General features: G+C 58.9%; 1 protein-coding gene across 1 annotated transcript in view; it reads right to left on the bottom strand.

Moving 5' to 3' along the window:
• OSBPL5 (oxysterol binding protein like 5) overlaps window positions 1-22,030 on the bottom strand; it is a 44,619-nt gene that overhangs the window by 3,593 nt on the left and 18,996 nt on the right. The window contains exons 2-17 of the mRNA XM_087822070.1: window positions 20,111-20,267; window positions 18,201-18,283; window positions 17,449-17,529; window positions 17,121-17,222; window positions 15,543-15,746; window positions 14,655-14,739; window positions 13,497-13,668; window positions 12,970-13,159; window positions 10,749-10,933; window positions 10,289-10,370; window positions 9,976-10,074; window positions 9,485-9,581; window positions 8,040-8,138; window positions 1,358-1,455; window positions 770-859; window positions 553-689 (exon numbers count right to left, since the gene is read on the bottom strand). Of these exons, the coding sequence (XP_087678196.1) occupies window positions 553-689; window positions 770-859; window positions 1,358-1,455; window positions 8,040-8,138; window positions 9,485-9,581; window positions 9,976-10,074; window positions 10,289-10,370; window positions 10,749-10,933; window positions 12,970-13,159; window positions 13,497-13,668; window positions 14,655-14,739; window positions 15,543-15,746; window positions 17,121-17,222; window positions 17,449-17,529; window positions 18,201-18,283; window positions 20,111-20,246 (1,940 nt within the window). The 5' untranslated portion in view covers window positions 20,247-20,267. The remainder of the gene's footprint in view (window positions 1-552; window positions 690-769; window positions 860-1,357; window positions 1,456-8,039; window positions 8,139-9,484; window positions 9,582-9,975; window positions 10,075-10,288; window positions 10,371-10,748; window positions 10,934-12,969; window positions 13,160-13,496; window positions 13,669-14,654; window positions 14,740-15,542; window positions 15,747-17,120; window positions 17,223-17,448; window positions 17,530-18,200; window positions 18,284-20,110; window positions 20,268-22,030) is intronic.

Genomic DNA, 22,030 nt, shown 5'->3' with positions numbered 1-22,030 from the left:
CTTGATTGCCTCCAGTGATAGGGAGCTCACTGCCTCTCAGGGCACCTATGTCCTGGGACAGTTTGTTTGTTTTTTTACAAGTCCCATTCAATAGAAGCAAAATTATTCCAAGTTGCTTTAGATGTGTCTAAATGCTTTCTACCGACAGCTGTACTTCTCTCCTGCAGACCAGCAACGCCTGGTATTAGTGACAAGACGCAGGCACTGGCCTGAGGGCTCCACCCAGGAAAAAGTAGCTCCTGCCCTGACAGTGCCACTGAGGGGTGCCGTTTCTTCACCCTGAGATGCTTTTCCTCCGCTGAGCTCACTCCTCCTGCCAGCAGGGCCATCCCTGGGCTGCTGGTCACCTGCTGGCAGGGATGCCCAGACCCTCTTCCCCAGGCCCCTCTCCCTCCAGCAGGCCCTCCCTGCAGGACATGCCACAGGGTCCACTGTGAGGCCCCCCCTCCCTCCCAGGGACATCCTGGGGCCTTGCTCCTAGCCCCGCAGCCCTACCCTTCTGGCCGCACCAGACTGGGGCCAGCGGGACCCCTCAGGTGCCAGGGGCCTCACCTCTCCGACTCCAGCTCCCCCTGCTCCTCCAACGGGACTGTGCGCCGCTTCAGCCTCTGCCCGCGAACCTCCCCACTCGGGTTCCAGAAGGGCTCTGGGCCTCCTCGGCCCTCCTCCTTGATGAACACCTCCCTGTCCTGCGGCAGAGCCAGGCAGGGTCAGTGGTGTGGCCCTGTGGCCATCCAGGCTCCCCGGGGACCTGAGGGCGGCCTCTTACCCAGTGTCCCGAGAGATGTGCCAGCACCGCCTCTCCCGATGAGATGCTCCCCGAGATCTGGTTGATGTTTGCGCTGCCCCCAAAGAAAGGCTGAGGGGACACGGGTGCCGGTGAGGACGGCGGCCTCTCCACAGACCCTGGCACCCCTGGGTGAGCTGGGGGGGAGGGGGCCCCTGCCAGAGGGGCATCCTTGTGGGACATGGAGTGGGCACCCTCACGGGGTGCAGGCTCTCACCGCCCCCCAACCCCGCATGGGAGCCTAGCTGGGATGTGACCCCAGCTAGAGGCCCTACCAGTCCTGTGCCTCGGCCTCAGCCCAAGCTCAGGAATTCAGGGGCCCTGCCATCTCTGCCAGCCCCAGCCAGGGGCCTGTCCTGGCTCCGCCCTGTCGCCTGCAGGCAGCCCCGCCCCTCTGGGCCCCAGCTGGGCCACGGGTGCCAAGAGCTGCTCCCCACGTGCACTTGGTCAGGAAACCATCTCCGGGCAGAGAGGGCAGGAAGGGATCCCCAAGTCCTCACTCCTCCGCAGCCCAGCCCAGCCCAGCCCTCCAGGCCCTCTGCGTGGTTGGAGCGGCCGCACCCAGGCTACCTTGAGCTTGAACTCCAGCTCAGCTTGGAAGTTGTTCTTCTTGCATTCGACGGTCACCCTGCCGCCCAGCTCCATGGTCATGGTGCCGTACAGGATTCCTGAAACACAGCCGGCGTGGGGTCGGGCCGGGGCCCAGCCATGCTGACCCAGGGGGCAGGGAGGGGGTAAGGAGAGGACAGGAGCCGCCGGGGCAGGGCCGCGGGGACACACGCCGCTGGACGCAGAGAGCAGCCGGGGAATGGCCAGCCTCGCCAAACCCTAGGAGGCCCGATGCCTTGGAAAAACTTAAGCCATCTCAATAAAGTGAGCTGAAGCAAAAATTAAGCCTATAGGTTCACCTAAACCGTCGACAGCCACATATACAAGGCAATAGCCCTTAAAGGGAGGGCGCGCAGACCAAGTCCAGGAACGACTGAAAGGCGGCGTCACAGAAAAAGGCAGGTCTCACTTACAGAGTGGCCCTGTGTGGCCAGTGCTCGACCCGAATGGACAATACAGACGGATGGTAGGTCGCAGAAACCTTAGCTTTTTCCTAAGGTGGATGGAGTACTGCCCGACGCAGAAGAGGTTATTAATAGAACAACTAAGAGAAATTCAAAATATTTTGCAGCCACCGATATGTCTGATATGTTCTTTGCTATCCCCGTATCTGAGACATGTAGACAACCCACAGCCTTCTCCTGGGGAGGAACACAATTTCGATTAAAAGGTTGCCACCAGGTTACCCGAACGGCCCGGTAACCACACAGTAACCGCTCACACTCATCGCCGGCATCACACACACATCGCAATTCCAGTCACTAATGACCTGCTGCGTGGGTGATAGCATCATGGTGCTAAACAATTATGACAGACAGAAAGCACTAAATTAATCGAACAATTAAGAAGTAGAGGTTCGTCCTGGCCAGTCTGGATCAGCGGTTAGAGCGTCGGCCTGTGGACTGAAGGGCCCCGGGTTCGATTCCGGCCAAGGGCACATACCTCGGTTGCAGGCTCGATCCCCGGCCCCAGTTGGGGCGCGTGGGGAAGGCAACCCATCCATGTGTCTCTCTCCCATCAATGTTTCTCTCTGTCTGTCTCTCTCTCAAGCAATGGAAAAAATGCTCTCGAGGACTGAAACACACACACACACAACTCCTCGTAACAAGACAGAAGCACAACATCTTACAGGCATGTTCAGATCCTGGAAACAACATATTCCACGCTTGGGTCTGATCCTTAGGCCTATTCACGATGTAGCAAGAAGACCCTCTGATTTCGAATGGACAGAAAAGCAACAGGCACTGAATTTCTTGAAGGAGTACATCAGTCATTTTCTTTCTTTCTTTTTTTAAAAAAATATATCTTTATTGATCTTAGAGAGGGGAAAGGAGAGGGAGAGAGAGAGAAACATCAATGATGAGAAAGTCACTGATCGAGCCCGCAACCCGGGCATGTGCCCTGACCGGGAATCGAACCCCGATCGCCTGGATCCTAGGTTGACACTCAACCACTGAGCCACGCCTGGCTGGGCTACATCAGTCATTTTCAAAAACTACCCATGGCCCGGAGACCAGTTAGGAATAGGTTCCGTCTGTTCTAACAACTTCGGATCATGGGCTCTGTGGACAAAATGTCCTCAAGATAAATTACTTAAACCAGGGGGTTCTGGACCAGACGCCTTCCATGAGCCCCTGCCAAACACACGAATTTAGAAAAACTAGTTTAGCTGTTATTTGAAGCCCTGAAAATGGCAGAACCATTAACAGGAAATTCTCCAGTTGTTATATAACTGGCTACTCAGGGCGTGGCCCGGTCTAAGCTTAGTCCTCAGGAACTGGCAGGAAAGTGTCTGAGCCAGGTGGCCTTTATGTGGGCATGGTCCATACAATGGAGATGCCACAGCCAAGGGACAGCCCAGCTCCTCACGGAGTAAATACAGCAAGCAGGTGGAGAGGCTTGCCAGAAATATTTCCGAGGGTGGAGCCCATGCATACCCCGAGAGAAATGGGGCCCCTCCTGCTCTGATATGCTGCCCAATTTCCGGTTTACAGATGGGTCCTCGCACATCGTCAGGGGTGGGGAACCTTCCTCTGCCAAGGGTGATTTGGATATTTATAACATCATTTGCGAGCCATACAAAACTATCGACTTAGAAATTAGCCTGCTGTATTTGGTCAAACGTTTCATTAACTCACCCCTAATGGATGGCTGGAATGGCTTCTCTCCGGGGAGGCCTTGGCAGGGCCACGCCACACAATTTCCCCCACCCCTGCTCTAAGTGGACAGACCGCATGGACTTTAGCTTTCAGGCCCAGGGACAATCAGATCCTCCGATTCACGGGCAAGTCTAAACGGGCCCCAAGCAGAACTCACAGCCACGTGTCAGCTGAAGGTGCTCACTGGCGGAAAGTCAAAAGAAAATTTCTCTTTTTGCTGACCCACGGGCGGTGGCCAACGGAATAGCAGTCTGGCCACAGAAGTGGGAAAAGACCAACGTCCAGATAAGCGGCAAAAAGGTATGGTCACGTGAACACTGGCAGGAGCTGGCGAGAGCCAAAGGTAAAATCCAAATATGTGTGACCCATGTGTGGGCTCATCAGAAAGACAAGTCAACAAGGGGCGAGATGAAACCAGAAGAGATGGAAAAAGCGAAAGTCACCTGAGAGGAACAGGCCTAAAAGATAAACTAAAATAGTTGCAAAACCACAGGATTATGTACTGTATCCTACAGGCAAGAAGACAGATCTGGAGAGCCTCGTGGAGACGACCTAAGACAACTACAGGTAGTATCAGGACACCCAGGACCGCGTGCTCCGTGCACACGGCCCACGAGAAGAAATCTCCAAATATCCTGGCCCCGGATAAGAAAGGCCGCGCTCAGATGCGAGGAGTGCAAAGTTGCCAGCAAACGATTCTGACGTGAGACACCACCGGACACTTATAGGGCCGGATGCATTCACTTTTGTGGTGCAGACTGACTTCACAGGGCCTGTGGAATCAGGATTTCAGCAGAAATACGCATGCGTGATGGTAGATAGACGCGTGGAAATGGGTATGGCTCCGGGAAGCAAGAATCCGGGTGCCCAAACAGCCACGAGCGCGTTAGCGAGATGGCACAGCCATGATGGGACACTGAGAATAACAGTGATCGAGGCTCCCGTTTCCCAGCAGCTAGAATAAAAAACTTGACAGAAGCCCGGCCGGCGTGGCTCAGAGCTTGAGCATCGACCTGGGATCCAGGCGATCACGGTTCGATTCCCGGTCAGGGCACAGGCCCGGGTTGCGGGCTCGATCCCCAGTGAGGGGCGTGCAGGAGGCAGCCGGTCAATGACTCTCATCGTTGATGTTTGTCTCTCTCTCTCTCCTTCTCTCTGAAATCAATAAAGATATATTTTTAAAAAAACCTGACGGATTGATTAAACTGCAATGGAATTTTCATTGACCCTACAACCCCAACCGCAGCAGGCAGCATTGAAAGATTCAATAGAATGCTGAAAAAGGAATTAAAATTAACCAACTCAGCCAAAAGCTGGCGAGAGACATAGATTGGGCCACATTCCACTTAAATCAAAGAGAAAGACTAGAGAGAGAAACACCACACGGATATTTAGAACAAGATCTTACCCAAAGAAATAGAAATAAAGACAAGACATCGCACCCTGTGCCGTGTAAGGTGACCACAGAAGATCCTAAGGGATCCCTCTCCCCGCAGGAAATAATGGCCAATAATTCCTCCTGGACAACAGGTGGGAAAGGGGAATTTCAGCTGCACCGGACTGAACACCTCTTGCCTGGAAGAGGGACGAGATGATTTCCTGCGTCAGGAGTTTATGCCGTAGCGGCGACACTGTCATTATCAATAGCGAGTTTTGTATCAGGAAACCCCAATCAGGCTTAGAGAAACAGGGTAAGAGGAGTGTTTTTTGTAACCTTAACAACCCCTAAGAAATGGACCTTGGGTTCCAAATTCAGTATTACAGGACATTTCAGATGTTTCTGATAAAGGGACCGAGGTCTCCAAAAACATCAGAATGGAACAAAGACATGACATCAAGGGACGTCCCTATATCTATACATATAATCACAACAATATGTCCTATACACGTAGGGTTTGAACCTTGCCTTTTGTGAAAAAATAAATTCAGATGATGTTTTCTTTCGGTTGAACTAGACGGTAAAAGTCACACAAAACGCACCAGCCACCCGGTGGCTAACACTGAGCGCCGGAATATCTGACTCAGGACAGGGTGACGCAGGGTTCCAACCTTCCACACCTGACGTGACCCAACCCTTACAGAACAGTTTCCAAAAGGCACATGGGCCGCACACAAATCACTCACAGAAAACGGCCGTGTTTATACCGAATTACCGATGCTTATTAAACCCGGGACATTCCCGAGCTGTCACATCGAGGACAACGGCCCTGGACCACGTATCATTCAAACACGGCGCGTTAACAGCGCCCACTGCTAAAAACAGAACAGTGGGAACCAGCCTGGACCAGGGGTCTGTGGAGACCAAAACCAGTATTTGTACAACAAATCAACTTACAACCTGACAGGCCACATCCAGTAAGAATACTGTATAAACCTAAAGTTACAAAGTATCACATAACACTCATTAAACTACAGTTCACAGCCAGTCACTTACTGCCAGTCTGAGCCACGACTAACACACTGACACAGACAAGTACAGTCCTCCTGTAGCACTACCCACGCCTCTAAGTACCAAATATGAACAAGAAAAAGTATTGGGACTAGGAACTGGATTACTGGCTGCAGGATTGTTAACTCATCTGTTACGGTCAGGAGTACAAGGAGAAACCGTACAAACTAGAACTCAACTTTTTGATCCACAGAAATCTAACCTACAACATTTGTGTGTGTGTGTGTGTGTGTGTGTGTGTGTGTGTGTGTGTGTGTAACAAGAGTCTTCACTATAGGTAAATAGCTTCTGTGCAGAGGTCACGGATTGGGGACAATTAGATCAATCGTCTATTTCACTTTCCACCCAATCTCATTAACACTCAAAGACACAGACTCAAGACACCAATTTATCCACAGGAACGGAGAGGCAGGTGGACACTATGCCATGAAAACACAAACAGCACATACTATGACCATACAGACTCTTCAAATAAGGAAATAAATATCCGAGGATGTGTACAAGCCTTGGATCTCATTCATTGTACACTCAATGGCATAAAACTCTTGTCATATGAGAAATTAGAACTAAGTATGCATACCTACCAATGACAGAGAACACCCATATAGACAACATAACATGGGCAGATTCAGAACCAATCAAAACAGCCATTCAGCCCAGCCAGTGTAGCTCAGGGGTTGAGCATCGACCTATGATCCAGGAGATCATGGTTTAAAAAAAATAAAAAAGAGCCATTCAACAAAACTTCCACGTTTTAAACAGAACCTACACAGACAGGTCACAAAATCTTAAACAATTAAAAAACACATGGGAATACTTTATACAAAATAGTTTACACAACAAACACTGGCCTAAGGAAAACAGGGACTGCACTCCTGCTCATTCCCAAGTGCTCCCCATTAGGCCTCATAAAGGGAGCCCTGCCTGGCCAACGTGGCTCAGCAGTTGAGCATTGACCTATGAATACATCAACGAGAGGAAGGGAGAGGGAGAGAGAGAGAAAAACATCAATGATGAGAGAGTCATGGATCGGCTGCCTACTGCACGCCCCCTGCTGGGGATCGAACCCACAACCCCGGCATGTGCTCTGACCCGGAATCAAACCGTGACCTCCTGGATCTTAGGTCGATGCTCAATTGCTGATTTTTCAACGATTAGTTTTTTTCAGAGAGAGTGGAAGGGAGGGGGAGAGACAGAGAGAGAGAAACACTGATGTGAGAGAAACACATGGATGGGTTGCCTCCCATATGTGCCTGACCAGGGCTGGAGCCTGCAACCCAGGTACGTGCCGTTGGCTGGAATCGAACCTGTGAGACTCTTCAGTCTGCAGGCCGACGCTCTAACCTCTGAGACACACTGGCCAGGGCAAGATGGATTCTTTGATGTAATAACTCCCACTGAAAACTATAACGTGGGGAGCAAATATACTATTAATATAACCCATGAACAGGCTGCCACTCAACCCCATATATGAGACCAAGAATATACACACAAACACACATGCACGTGTGACAGTCAGGGAACTGACCGCTGGCCACTGTGTATCTGATGGAACTGTGGAAAGAGCCTTGACTTTGTTCCGACTGGCCCTGGCTGGGTAGCTCATGTGATGGGGGAAGGGCCCAGGGGAACTCTCTGTACTGCCTGCTTAATTTTTTTGTAAACCTAAAACTGCTACAAAGAATGAAGTCCATCAACTAAAAAATACAACAAGAAGTCCTAACCCTGGAATAGTAGGTGAGATGGCAGAACACCAAAGACAACAGAAGATCTTAGCAGCTGCAGAGAAAAGCACAACAAACGGGCTGACGGCCCACCAATATCAACCACCGTGGAAGCCCAAGACGATACAATGTTCCCAAGAGACGAGTAACACTCCACCAGGAATTCTATGCCCAGGCCAAACGTCATTGAGAAGTAAGGATGAGATATGATATCGCCACGAAAACCAGAGCCAGAGTGTTCAGTGTGCAGGTGCCCTCCCTGAAGGGGCAGCCTGGGCTTTGTGTGGGGTGGTGACCTTGAGGCCTCTCACCTTTGCAGTGGGCGTAGGGCATGGTGAGGGTATAATCCTCTGCCCGGTTCAGGAAGGTGAGCGTGGCCTTGCCGTCCAGCAGAGCCGACAGTGAGTTTCCTGCAGAGATGGGGCAGTGGGGCCAGTGAGCGGAAGTGGGGAGGGACTCTCAGAACCCAGGGGCCCACCCCCTAAATCACAGGGTCTGAGCTCACTTCCAACAGGTGGGAGGAGTCCCCAGCTCGGTGACTGCAGGTGGGTCACTTAAACTCACTATGCCTCAGATTCTGCAGAAGTTCCACCCAGATCACCCAGGTCAAGGGTCCTGAGCAGTTCCTTCACTTGTCATGTGTTGACACATTTCTGTCACTAAAGCAAAAGTTCTCAGGGTGGAGACTGGGAAACTTTCTGACTAGCCTGAGCCCCAGCTCAAATTTCTGCACCCCCTCCTGGTAGTGGGGGGACTCTGGGCTGAGGGTGACAGCCAGTCAGTGACAGGAGTGCAGGGGTGGGGAGGTGGCTGGCCTTCCGTGTCCCCTGCAGACTGTTGGGCACACAGAGGTGCTGAGCACACCTGCCCACCAAAGAGATGGTGGAAAAGGGATAACTGATTAAAAAATTGAATCAGCCCTGGCTGGTGTGGCTCCATGGTTAGAGCATCGGCCTGAGCACTGAAGGGACGCAGGTTTGATCCCAAGCCCTGGTGGGGCAGGTGCAGGAGGCAACCAACTGATGTTTCTCTCTCTCTCTGTCTCCCCCTCCCTCCCTCCCTTCCACTCTCTCTGAAATCAGTGGAAAAAATATCCTTGGGTGAGAATTAACCAAAAAACAAAAACACACAAAAAACCAAAATGGAATTAGACCCTTTCTGAGCATCTATGGGGCCAGGATCTCAACTGACACTGCCCGAGGGACTTTCTGTGGTAACAGAAATATTCTGTTCTGTGCTGTCTGATCGGGGAATCACCAGCCACACAGTCTAACCCCTGTGACGTGGCTCTTGCAGCTACGGAGCTGCGCTGTAACTTCCGTTTCATTTTAACCAATTTAAACAGCACGTGTGGCTGGTGGTACCAACTGGACAGCTCAGCTCCAGACGGCACTTTATGTGGGTTCTTTCTCGTGGCCCTCACAGCACCCCTGCAGATGGCTGAGGGACGGGAGGCCGCCTCAGGACACCCCTACAGATGGCTGAGGGATGGGAGGCCGCCTCAGGACACCCCTGCAGATGGCTGAGGGATGGGAGGCCCCTCAAAGTACCCCTGCAGATGGGTGAGGGACAGGGCGCCGGGCTCTGCCTCACGTCAGGTTCTGAGCACTCTCCTACCTACGTGGTCCCTGGGTAGGAGAGGCGGGGGGGACACACAAGTGGCCACCACCACACATGGTCTTGGTGACCATGAAATGGGAGCCCGGTCCTCCCCCCATTTCCCCAGGCCCCGGCCGAGCCCAGGGGAGCCCCTCACCATAGAACCGGGACTTTGCCGTGATGCTGCCACTGATACAGAAGCCGTCCTTCCGGTTGCTGACGTGGAAGGCGGACACGGGCGGGTGGTGCGACACCTGTGGGCACAGCGGTGGCTGCTTGAATGGCCCCAGCAGCGGGCAGCCCAGGAAGGCGACAGCCCGGCTTCCCTGCCCTTTCCACCCCACACTCCACGTCCCTCCTGCTTGGGGCCCTCAATCTGATGCCCAGGGAAGCCAGGCCTGAGTCCTGGGGCCCAGAGCAGACATAGTCCCTGTGTCAGCCCAGAGTGCCCCAGGGAAATGGAATGCACTGTCCCCCTCCCCAAGGAAATGTCCTGCTGTCATGGGCACGGTGACTGGCAGAAATGAGGCCCCGAGTACCCCCAGTAGGTGGGGACGGGGCCACCAGGAACCGTGCACTGGGGTCAGAGCCCCTCCCATTGCCAGCCCCGCTGGAGCCCAGCACCTGCCTCCCCCCTCGGGCCCTTGCCTGCTCCGCGATGTAGAAGGTGAGGCTGTTGGTCTGGGGGTGGAACCAGCTGCAGCGGAAGGTCTCCCCCAGGATGGGGTTGTAGGGCTTCTTGATCCCCTGCAGGCGACCAACAAAAAGCCCAAGTGAGGAACCGGAGGAGCCTGGCCCCGCTGGGTGGGAGTGGGCCCAGGGACCCGACGGGGGCTGTGGGCTGCTGGGGCCCTGAGTCCTGGGGGCGGAGGTCTCTAGAAGGAACGAGGGACAGACACCAGGGGAGGGCAGTGAGGACCTGTGGCTGGGCCGCAGCCCCGCCCTGCCCACCCCTCCTCACCTTGGGCTTCTTGTAGAAGCCAGAAAGGTACCAACGCAGCACGAGTTTGATGCGGCTGTAGGGGTCCTCCTCCAGCGCGGCCCTGGACAGACAGACGGAGACCCCTCACTCCTGACCAGGGCGCCTGGAGGCTCCGCCCTCGCTCACTGCCTCCCTGTGGGCTCCTAGCCACAGGGCCCTCTGCTCCCCTGCAGCCCCAGTGTTCTGCTCGGGTGGCCAGCACCGGGGCTGGGGACTTGGGGTGCACAGGAAGTGCTCGGGCCGACCCCACCCACGCTCACCCTGCTGGCTCAGGCCCCCACCCTGCCTGGCCACCAGCTCCTCCAGGGGCTGCTCTTGGACACTGAGCGTCCCGGGGAGCTGAGCCGGGACCCCGGGGACCCTCCGGGAACTGGGGTGCGGCCGGCGGAGCTGGGGGCGGGGCTCCCGGCGCACGGCGTGGGCACCCGGCCTCGCTCACCGGGACAGCAGGTCGGCGTGATAGTAGTAGTCGGAGAGCTTGTTGAGGAAGGAGCGGGGCTCCAGGACGAACGTGGGCAGAACCACGCGGGACAGGTCCATGCCGGGCCGCAGCTGCTTCAGCAGCGTCCAGATCAGGCCCTTGTTCTCCTCAGACACCGTCTCCACCTGGGACGCCTCGCCCAGCTGCCAGCAGAGGGGCCAGGGCAAGGTGTCCGGGATGAGTGCCAGGGGAGCCGGGTGGGGTGGGCAGCTCTGGCCCGAGGAGGTGTGACGGGAGGTGGGGTGACCGTACCCCTGGCCTGGCCCCGTCTGACCCCTATCCTTTCCAGTTGGCCCAGAGCCCCCCCAAACCCGCACCCACTGCCTCCCTTCCTTGCCCATGGGCCCGCCCCATGTTCTCAGTCCAGGGTGGGCCCTCCCCATCCTGGCTGCTGAAACCCATCTGGGGACTTTGCACAGCTCTGTGCCTACGGCAGGAAGTCCACCTGCATAGGGAGACACTCTCCCCGTCCCACCCACTTAATCCTCAGGACTGCCTGTGACTCAGGTGATGGGGTGACACTGTGCTTCTGGCCTGCACTTCCTTTAGAAAGGGGCCCTCACGTATTCAGGGTCACATGGCTAGAGGTGGGGCCGCCCCGGACCCTCCTGTCTTTGATGAGATGCTGCCTCGGAGTCTGGGTGAGGGTCAGGGAGGCCCCACCTCCCACCCCACCACCCAGCAAACCGTCCTGCCCTGGCCAACACCCAGCCCAGGGCACTGCCTGGGCCCTCACTGGCTTCCTGCCATCACTGCTGGGGGCCTCCTGGGCTTCAAACATCTGGCTGGGGTGTGTCTGCACTTTGCTGGGCTCCCCTCAGCCCCTGGCAGGAGGCCCCAGGCTGCAGGCGTTTCCCTTCCTTCCCCCTAGATCTCCTTCTCCCAGCCCCAAGGCACCTTGATCCTGGGCACCCCACCTTACAGGGGGGACAAGTGACTTGCCCAAGGGGATCTGACTCAGGGACATCTGCATTCTTGGCAGCCCCGCCCCGGGTGGCAGCGGAACAGGGTGCCAGCAGGCAGCTCTGCAGTGGGTCTGTCACCGCCCTGCTGGCTGCCTTGACAAGTTGTTGTCTCTCTGTCTGTGCACAGCCCTGGCCGAGGCCTAGGGGCACTGCCCTGAACCGCATGCCTGGGCATCTAGGCGGGGACCGGGAGGCTCTAGATGAGGGGCCATGCCTGTCCCCCACGAGGCTCTGGCTTCCTGGCCTCAATTTCCAGGCCACCCTTGGGGCTCAAACTGGCAGCAGCCACAGCTGGAACCCTACACCCACACACTCCACCCATTCCCGTTAGTCCTGCCCTGTCTGCGCCACTGAGAGCTCCCTGGTGAAGGTCCCCACCACCCGGTTACAATCCAGCAGCCACCCTCTCTCTCCTGCTCCCCCTCTCAGCACAGCTGCCCCTGTGACCCCCGCACTCCGGGCTCCCCTCCCACTTCCCCGGGCTCCTCTGTGGAGCCTCGTCTGTGCTCAGCCTTTGAAGGCTGGGGTGCCCAGGCCCCCGACACCTGGAGCTGCAGGCTCCACACCCTAATGTCTGGACCATCAGCCGAGGCCCAGACCCTCACATGCAGCAGCATCCTGCCCCCCTGAAGTCCAAACTCGGGAGGGAGTCCTGTCCCCACCCTCAGCCCCCAGGTCTCTCCCAGAGCACCCGTCCCATGGTCTGCCTGGGACCTGTGCCACCTCCAGATGCGTCCCGAGCCCCACTTCTCCCCCCTCATCGCTGCCGGTCCCCGGTGCCTGGGCTTTCCCCTGACACAGCCCCTCCCTAGCGCTCCTGGCTTCTACCTCTGCCCCTAGACCGGGGTGGGGAACGTCCAGCCCGAAATCATTGGGTCTGGCCCTGCCAAGGCAACTGCAGAAGGGACTTAAAATTCAATAAATCTAGGAACTTTTTCCATAGCTAATTATTAAGTTGATAATTTTGTGTGGGCCACGAATAATGTTATAAATATCCAAATGGCCTTTGGCAGAAAAAAGGTTCCCCACCCTTGCCCTAGACCTTCCAAAAGCCTCACCTGACCCCGGCAGGCCCCCGGCTGGCTCCCCTGTCCCCCCGGCCCCTGCAGACCCCGTGAGCTCTCCTTGAAGGGACACCAGGCATTGCTACGGTGGCTTCAGGGGTGGGGACAAGGTATAGGGTGATGCCAGGTCTCAGGCTGGGTGGCTCTCACCTCCCCCAGCTCCTCGTGGACCTGCTCCACGTACGTGGTTCCTCGAGGGGCTGGGGCCCTGGGAGCCTCGGACAGGTCACTCCCGCTCCCATTGGTCCTCTGGCTGTGGTCCTGGGCCTCGTCCGACTCCTCGCCCACCTCCCTCTCCGACTTGTCTGAGAGAGCATCGTCCAGGGAGGACCCGTTCAGCCTGGAAGGGAGGTACCTGTGGGTCCCGGGCCACAGGTGAGGCCTGGCACCCCCACCTCTGGGCACCCCACCCCAGGTACCCTCCTCCTGGGCACCCCTCATTGGGCTTAATCGCCTGGGCAACCAGGTGTTTGACACCATTAGCTAGTTTACAGTTGAAGAAACTGAGGCCCTGGGGTGCACTGTGGAGTGGAGGAGGTCCGGGTGCCCGGGGGCCCACCTCCCCGCCCCATGCAAGGACACCCGTGTTAGTGCCAGTGAGAGCCAGGGTCCCCCAGCAGGCGGGGGGCCCAGGGCTCCCGGGAGGGGCCAAACCCGCGCCCCGCACCCCCACTCACGGGAACAGGTCCTGGTCGTGGATGGCGGCCGAGGGGGGCAGCCCACAGAGCGAGGAGGGGGACCCGTTGGGCGAGGACCCGGGCTCCCGGTCGCTGCCCTGCTTGCTCCCGCTGAGCCGCAGGAGGCTGGAGCAGCGCAGCGCCAGCTCCAGGGCGTCCAGCCAGCAGCGCCCTGGGCGGGGAGAGGTGTGAGGCCCAGGCCCAGGCCCAGGCCCCGGTCCCATCAGCCCGAAAGCCCCACCCTGGGGAGCACCGCACCCCACTGCACTCCCGGGAGCCCTCCCCTCCTGCACCCTTTGCCCCCCGCCTGTCCTCACCATAGAGTCCCCACCAGGAAGCTCCCCCTTGCCCCTGCCCTTGCCCTTGCCCTCGGGGATCCCCCGACCTGCAAGCGGGGGAACCAGCCACCCCTTACACTGGCCCATGCCCACCAGGGACGCTGACCTGCCCCTCCCTCGGCCCATCAGGATGCTCCTAATCTGACGGCTCACTACTCATCCCCCCCAAGACGTCAGGCTCCACGTGCACAAGGGTTTCCCAGCCCACCCCGGGAACACGGGCGTGGGGCGGGCACGGGGCAGGGGCTGGGAAACGAGGGTGGGATTCCCACGGGGAGCCTGGTTCCGGACCGTTGGCGAGAGGGGAGCCCTTCACCCTGATCCCCGAGGGAAGCGCCTGCCCCTAGGGCTCCGTGTGGGGGGCGGCAGCCGCTTTACTCGGAGCAGCCACTGGAGGGCGCTCCAACCACGTGCGATGCGTTTGGGAGGAGGCGGGTGGGACTGCTCTCTAGGCTCCAGCACTTTCTTGCTGCGATTTTCCTAGTGACTCATGTCAAATGGGGGTGACGACAGTAGACTCTATTGTTTCAAAGGTGCCTGGTCGCTTTATACGAGACTGGCGGGTTCTCTAACAACTGGGGAGACAGGTGCCATCATTCCCATTCTGTCCAGGGGAAGCTGAGGCCCAAAGAGGTACTGGCGAGGGGCAGGCCTGCCTGGCCCCTGGCTTTTCCGGTGAGAGCAAACTGCCTCCTTCTTGAGTGGTGGTGACAGGGCCTGAGCCGGTCCCACATGTACCTGGCCTAGAACCTGGACCGGGGGAGAGGGGGCCACTTCAGGTGGGATCCCCGGGAGACCTGCAGAGCAGGTGGGGACTCACCGTCTGACTCCGAAGCGGCCCTGAAGATCAGGTAGCTGCTGGGGAGGGGCTGCGTGATGGAGCCCACACTCTCGCCTTTGGGGCCCTGGGGAGGCAGAGACTCGATGTCACCCAAGGGACACGCAGGTCAGGTGGAAACACGGATGACACAGTCATTCAGAGTCACTGAGACACCTGGTCACTTCCAGGGCCCCAGCATCTCCAGGCAGGGTCAGGCACTCAGACGCACACACGTGACCGGCAGCGAGAGAGGAAAATGGGGTGCTCTCTGTCCCCCCTTCTCAGCTGGTGGCCTGTCTTAGCCTCGAGAGTTCTGAGCTCCCCAAATCAGGGTGGCCAGAGTCAGAAAATGCAAGTGCAGGATGCCCAGGTAAGTCAGAATCTCAGGGAAATAATAAAGATCTTTTTTTAAAGCGTAAGTATACTCCATGCAATATCTGAGACATATTTATACTAAAAAATCTCTGAAGTGTCTCTGAAACCCAGCTTCAACCGGACATTCTGGATTAGCTCTGGCAGCCTGACCCAGGAAGGCCAGGGGAGGGGGAAGGTCTGGGCTCCGAGCAGCCACTCACATGGCCCCATCCCTCCACCCCCAGACGGATGTGATCTTGACCCATGATGTCACTAGGCCTTGAACCCCACCCTGTGTTCTACCAGGAGGGCCTGGGACCACAGCTAATCACTCAGCTATTGAGAGACTTAACCCAGCCTCCCCCTCCCCCCAGGTGGACAATGACAAGCCCTTTTGGAACAGACAGCCCACTCCTAGACCCCCTCCAGTGGGGCCCCAGGAGCAGCCCCCGGACCACCCAGCAGGGCCCGTTCCCCCATGGCCCCCGTGGGGCCCAGCGCCCAGCCCTCCCGAGCCCGGCTCCCCAGCTGCACCTTCACGGCCCAGACAGACTGGTCCAGGGGGTGGAAGAGCTTGAAGCAGAAGCCGTCCTTCTTGGAGGGCCGCTCGATGAGCTCGCAGCAGTGCAGGAGCACCGTGCCCACCCACTGGCCCACCTTGGGCGTCTTGTAGATGAGCAGGACCCCTGGCTTCAGAACACACCACAGCTTGGTCCAGCTCTTCAGGGTCCCTCGGATCTGCGGGGAGGGGTGGTGGTGTCAGTGCCCGGGAGGGCCGATGCCCCAGGGGGATCTGGACGGTTTGGGGGGGGCTGGTGGGCAGAGCTGCGGGCAGAGGTCTCTTTTAATCTTTAGAAGGAGCTCACAGATTATAGTGAATCCAAGGAAATACACTGTAGCCAGGAACAGGTTTGCTGGAGGGCTTTGTGAAGCTCAGGGTCAAGGTCAAGCTTAGGGTCAAGGCCCTCCCAGGGTCCAAGGAGCAACTAGCAATGAGCTTTGCCTGTTGTAATGGTCAGCTTTGTAAATTTTGATATTTGTCATTTCTTTTCTTATTCTAAATACGTATTCACTTTTTAAAAAATATCTTTTTATTAATTTCAGAGAGAGGAAGGGAGAGGGAGAGAGAGAGAGAAACATCAATGTGAGAGAGACACATCTATGGCTTGCCTCCCACATGTGGCCCAGCTGGGGCCAGGGATCGGACCTGCATCCCAGGTACTTGCCCTTGACGGGGAATCGACTTGCCCTTGACTTGCTCATGACACTCTGGTGTGCAGGCCGACGTTCTAACCCCTGAGCCACACCAGCCAGGGCTGTACCTAATTTTTTACCCATAGTTTTGTGGAAACACATAAAGGGAGGCCCAGGGCTCTGCAGATGTCCAGGCCCCTGGTACACTTGTCTGGTTTGCTCTTCCTGGCAGCACCCTCCCTGGCCCCCCCACTGTATGGAGGGGGACACTGAGGCTCGGGGGCTGAAGGAACCACCCATTGCCTCAGTGAGGTCTGAACATAGGCCTTGGACCCCAACTCTGGTGCTTTCCCACAAAACCCGAGCTTCACCCCCACTCCTCTGTGCCCCAGGGAAGGACCCATGGGCACTTGGAACCCCCCGCCAGCAGGGCTCCCACCCTTGTCTTAGTTGGACACAGGGTTTTACAGATGTGGGCAAGTTAAGATGACGCCACCCCAGGGTAGGGTGGGCTCTGACCCGGCGACTCATCCTAATAGGAGAACAGGACACAGAGAGGCTGGGGACAGGCCACATGAAGATGAAGCAGAAGATGGTGGGGTGCGGCCACAAGCCCAGGAAACCTGGAGCCCCGAACTGGGAGAGGCAGGGGGACCCTCCCTGGAGCCCTGGGAGGAGCACAGCCTGCCCGCACCTTAGAGCTGGGCCTCGGCCTCGGCCTTCAAACAAGAAATCCTCTTGTTTGAAGCCACCAGCCTGTGGTCATTTGTTGGGGCAGCCCCAGGACACTGACACTGATCTGCAGTAACAAATGCACTAAACGGTCTCCTGAGTGGCTGGTGGCTTTGCACGGTCCCCTGGGGAGGCCTCCCGAGTGAGCCGCCATGGACGCAGGGGCCCCAGCGCTGTGACACCTACCTTCAGGCTGTCGGCCATGATGACCACGCGCGGGTCCGTCAGGGCGCTGAGCAGCTGCTTGGTGGCACGTTTCTTCTCCTGCCGGTAGTATTCCTTCTGCACCTGCGCGGGGCACCCAGGGGCGGTCAAGGGGCAAAGCTCTGGGCCTGCCACCGGGGACCTACACCGCTCAGCCCGGGGACAAGGAGAGGGCAGGGAGAGGAGAGGGAGGGGAGGGCGCGGTGGCTGGGACGTGGTCTGTCCCCTCCCTTTGGCAAGCTGGGGGTGGCGGCCTCACTGGCTCAGGTGGCGACAAACAACACCAGCTCCTCCCCAGGCCCGAGCCCACCTTGAGAGTCTCCTTCTTGGTGACCTTGGCCGTTGGGGACACACATTCCTTGTCGGACCCATTGCACAGCCTGTACTCAGCCTGTAAGAGAGACGCAGGTGGGGGGACGGGGCATTGATGAGGGGCCGGGGCACCTGTTACTACAAATGCGCTTAACGCCCGAGCTGTGCACCTAAAGTGGTAAGATGGGGAATTCTGCTATCTCTATTTTACTGCAATTGAACTTCGTCAAAAAATTATTTAAAAAATCCCAGACACGCACACACAGATACATACACACATACATGCACACACACACACATTACACACATACATGCACACACACGCACACACACACACAGATGCAGACGCTCCCACTGTTCCAGCAGCCGGCAGCCCTGGCACCCAGGGCAGGAGGCCCAGGCCGGGTGGGGGCGCCCACCAAAGGCCTGGCTGCTGCTTCTCCTGAGACGGACACAGGGACAGGCCAGCACACGGGGTCCCAGGGGAGCAAGGCCGCTGCTCTGGGTCAACCTGCCCACCCCGAGTTACACAGGGAGGGTGGCTGCCACTCAACGACAGACAAGCTGCAATGGGGACCCCGCCCTGCTTCCAGCAGCCTCCCCGATTCAGTCTGGGATTCAGGGGGGACCGCATGCGATGGGCTGGGAACGACAGGCTCGGCCTGTGCCCCGCATGCCCTTCCTGAAGCCACTTCCTGGTGTCCCCTAGGCAGGCTCCCTGCCCTGGTCCTCCCACGGCCAGGCTCTTACCGGCGGCAACTTCGTGGCGGAGCCGGGGGTCGGGGGCCCTTCATCCCTTGGCAGCGACGGGCTGTTGGGCTCCATGTCCTTCCCTGCAAGACAGCGCTGGGGTGAGACGCATGGCGGGCGGCCTGGCTCCCCCGGCTCGCTGCCCGCGTGTGGCTGGCAGCCTGGGTGGGGCAGGAAGCCAGCCGGAGGTGGTAGCGGCTGCAGGGCACTGCCCAGGAGATGTAATCAACACCAGCTAGCGTCACCGTCACCGTTATTGTTGGAGGGAGTGTCACCGCTGGGAGGGACCAGAGCCCGGCCAGGCTCCATAGCCTGCAGGGAGGAGCCGCGGCCGTGGGCACTGTGGCAGGCGTGCCCTCTGGGCTCTGGACAGGTGAAGACTGCGGCCCCCAGGCTCGGAGGCACATGCAGGTTCAGAGGCCTGGAACCCCCAGCCTCTTTCCACGCCTGGCATCCCCGCCCCGAGTGCCCTGAGAGCTGGGCCCTGCGAGGGAGGAGGGGGCACGGCCCCTGCGCAGGCCCTGGCAGGGGTCTTTATCTCTTTCCAGCTGAGCTGAGGAGGGAGGGCGGCACCTCGGGAGGGTGGGACCTGAGGCATCAGCTGCCCTTCCTCAGCCCCGTTTGTTATAAACCAGGCTCCCAGGGCAACTGTTTAGGGGCAGGAGGAAGTCCCTGCGCTGAAGAGGGGAGGTGGGAGCCCTGGGGGTGGAGCCACCCTGTGGGGCCCTGAGGACGGGCACACAGAACCAGCCCCAGCGAGCCCTGGGGTCTGGGGGCCGGAGAAGCCAGCATGGGAACCTGCAGGGCCCGGTGTCACCTGGGGAGGAAAGTCCTGGCTGGGCGTGGCAGGAGCTCTCTCCACATCCAAGGGGCCCTTTTCTGACTGTGGCCTCCCCGCCTCCCCCCACATGCTGCCCGGGGCTGGGACGAGCACCAAATCCCTCTGAAACGGACCCGTGCCTCCCCCAGGCTCCCACCTCCTGCAAGGGCAGAGGATAAATGTGGGATTCACCTCCCTGGGCGTCCTGCACCCCTGGCCTGCTGTGGGCCTTCCACAAGGCCTTCCCCCTGTGGCCAGAGTTTCCCCATGTGCTTGATGAGACTCTGGATGGGGCAGGCTCCAGAAGCCCCTCAAGTCCTGAGGCTCGTGGGCCTCCAGAGGCAGGGCGGCTACTGTGGCTAGAAGGGGGTCCCTCTCTCCTCACCCCCCACAGCAGGCAGGGGAGGGATGGGCAGGCTGGAGGAGGCTGGGCAGGGGCACTGGAGCGGGCAGGCGGGAGGTCCCCAGGGCGGGTGCGGCCCCACCCCCCACGCCTGCAGGGCCATCAGGAAGGAAGGGCGGGGCTCTCAGGGACACAGTCACTGCTCCACTCTGCTGGGGGGCCTCAGAGAGTAAGATGAGGGGCTTGGGGTGGGCTCAGGGCGGGGGAGCATAGCAGGACAGGGGTGCCCTGTTCTGTGTGCTCCCTGCTCTACCCACAGCTGCACAAGAGCACCCCTGAACTGTCCCCTGTCGGAGCCCGGACTCCTTTAGGTTACCAGTAGGTACCAATATTACCCCAATTCTACAGAGAAGGAAACAGGCTGGAGTGGTCCTGTCACTAGCCCAGCATCACCTAGGGGAGCCCATGTGTGGGACCACTGCACCACACTGCCTCTGGGAGGACGGCCAGCGGCCCCGAGAGCCGGGCCTGGGGAGCCCCCTGCCTGACCTCCAAGGCCACCTGGGCTTCATCCAGCGCTGGGGGAAAGGGGAGCAAGGCTGTGCCTTCACTGACCCAGGTGGCACGGAGGGGAGGGAGCTGCCTGAGGTCACGCAGGAGGGCCCCAGGCCCTGGCACTGCCCCCGTCCCGGCCCACACCCCGGCCGCCCAGGCCGCCCCCCCCCCCCCCCCCCCCCCCGCGCTGACCTGGGCTGAGGGGGTACAGCTCACTCTCTCCTTCCAAGAGCAGGGTCCGGGTGGGCCTCGGGGGCTCGGCTTTCTGCGGGGTGGAGGAAGGCGGGCACAGGGAGAAGCGGCGCCGCAGGAAGGCCTCCTCCTTCATGGCGTGGGCGCTGGGGGGCTTCTGGAGGAGAGGACGGGAGGGCGCAGGTCACACTCACCTCGAGACCAGGGCAGGCCTGGGGCCTGGGGCCTGGGGCTGGGGGCAGCCTCCCACCCACCGGCGAGTCAGGCTGGACAGGAGGCCTGAGGGGCCTGCAGGTCAGCAGGGAGGCCGCACGGCCAAGCTCGGGCTGTCCCGGCCAACGAGGGAGCACGGTGACCGCCTCATTAGAGCACAGCCTGTCCCAGGGGTGGCAGACATCTTTCCCTGAGAACCCCCCAGCCCCAGCCCCAGCCCTCAATTGCCTCTGCAGGACCCCGGCCCAGCCAGGTGGCCCTGAGAGGGCCATCATCTTCACTCCCCAGAGATGAAGCCCACGGGCGTGGGGGGACACCAATAAGCAGGGCGGGCAGGCCAGAGCTGCCAGAGAGGGGACGCAGGCGGGTGAAGCAGCGACCCAGAGAGCTAGGGAGTGGCTGGCACGCAGCTGAACCATGACACCCTCCTGCCCGCCTGCACCCCCTCAGCCTGGTCACCCCCACATGCTTGTATCCGAAATGCCTCCACACGGGGAGAAGGCGCAGGTGTGCTCACACAGGTGAGCACCCGAGTCACGCTCAGTCCAGGCTCACACTCCTGGACGAGCTTCCCTCCCCTCCTGTCCCAGCAGGAGGAGCAGCACCAGGGAGTCCTCCCGCCAGTCCTCCTGCCTGCCCAGCCTCACCCGCCACGGTGCACGGGCAGGCCTGTGCCTCACGGATCCCATCGAGGAGGGGGCAGTTTCCTCTCTCCACTGTCCCCCTCACAGCCCTACCCCCGGCAGGGCTGGGACCAGCAGTCGACAGTTGAGGGTACCGTCCCCACCGAAGTCAGCTCATTTTCTAGATGAGAAAATTGTGGCTCCGGGAGCTGAAAGCCTTGCCCTGTGGTCATGGCCTATAGGTGTTGGGAGAGTGGGGACCCCAGCTCCCGATCCTGTGGCCTGTCCCTCCCGAGAACACGCTCCAGAAGGGCCCACTGACGAATTTCTCCTCAGGCGCAGGACTGCCGCTTGCCGCCTCCCTGGGTGGGCCGGTGGTTTCCTGCCAAGCCCAGGACAATGGTCCACTTTCTCCCAAGGCCCTGACCTTTCAGGGTTGGGTGGGGACACACAGGGCCTTTCCTGCTGTGACAGGGTGAGTGGGCGAAACGGGAGACGCTTCAGGAGTGGGCAGGGTCGCACAGGGAGTCTGCGGCCTGGCAGCTTCCTCTGGTAGCCCCCAAAACTCTGTGTGCACTGCCTGGGGGTCAGAGGGGCTCTAAGGCTGCAGCTGAGCTGGGCCAGCCCCTCTGGCCCCTCTCTCTCCCTAATCGCTATCCTGTCACCTGACTGAGCTTGTTACCTTTGCCATTTTACAGGTTAGGGAACTGGTTTCTGAGAGGCTGGGATTTCGGCCCAAGGTCACACAGCTAATTGGCAATGCCCGTGCTTGAGCCAAGCTGGACTGACAATAAGCTATCCAACCATCCATCCATCTGCCCATCCACCCTCAATCCATCCATCCATCCACCCATCCACCATCCATCCATCCATCCATCTGCCCATCCATCCATCCATTATCCATCCATCCATCTGCCCATCCATCCATCCATCCATCCACCCATCATCCATCCATCCATCCATCCACCCATCATCCACCCATCCATCCATCCATCCATCCATCCATCCACTCATCATCCATCCACCATCCATCCATCCATCCACCCATCATCCACCTATCCACCTATCATCCATCCACCCATCC

This window comes from Miniopterus natalensis, chromosome 11 (assembly GCF_054644295.1).
Source record: "Miniopterus natalensis isolate mMinNat1 chromosome 11, mMinNat1.hap1, whole genome shotgun sequence".
NCBI classification, from domain to species: domain Eukaryota; kingdom Metazoa; phylum Chordata; class Mammalia; order Chiroptera; family Miniopteridae; genus Miniopterus; species Miniopterus natalensis.
This window is presented reverse-complemented; position numbering and strand designations above follow the sequence as displayed.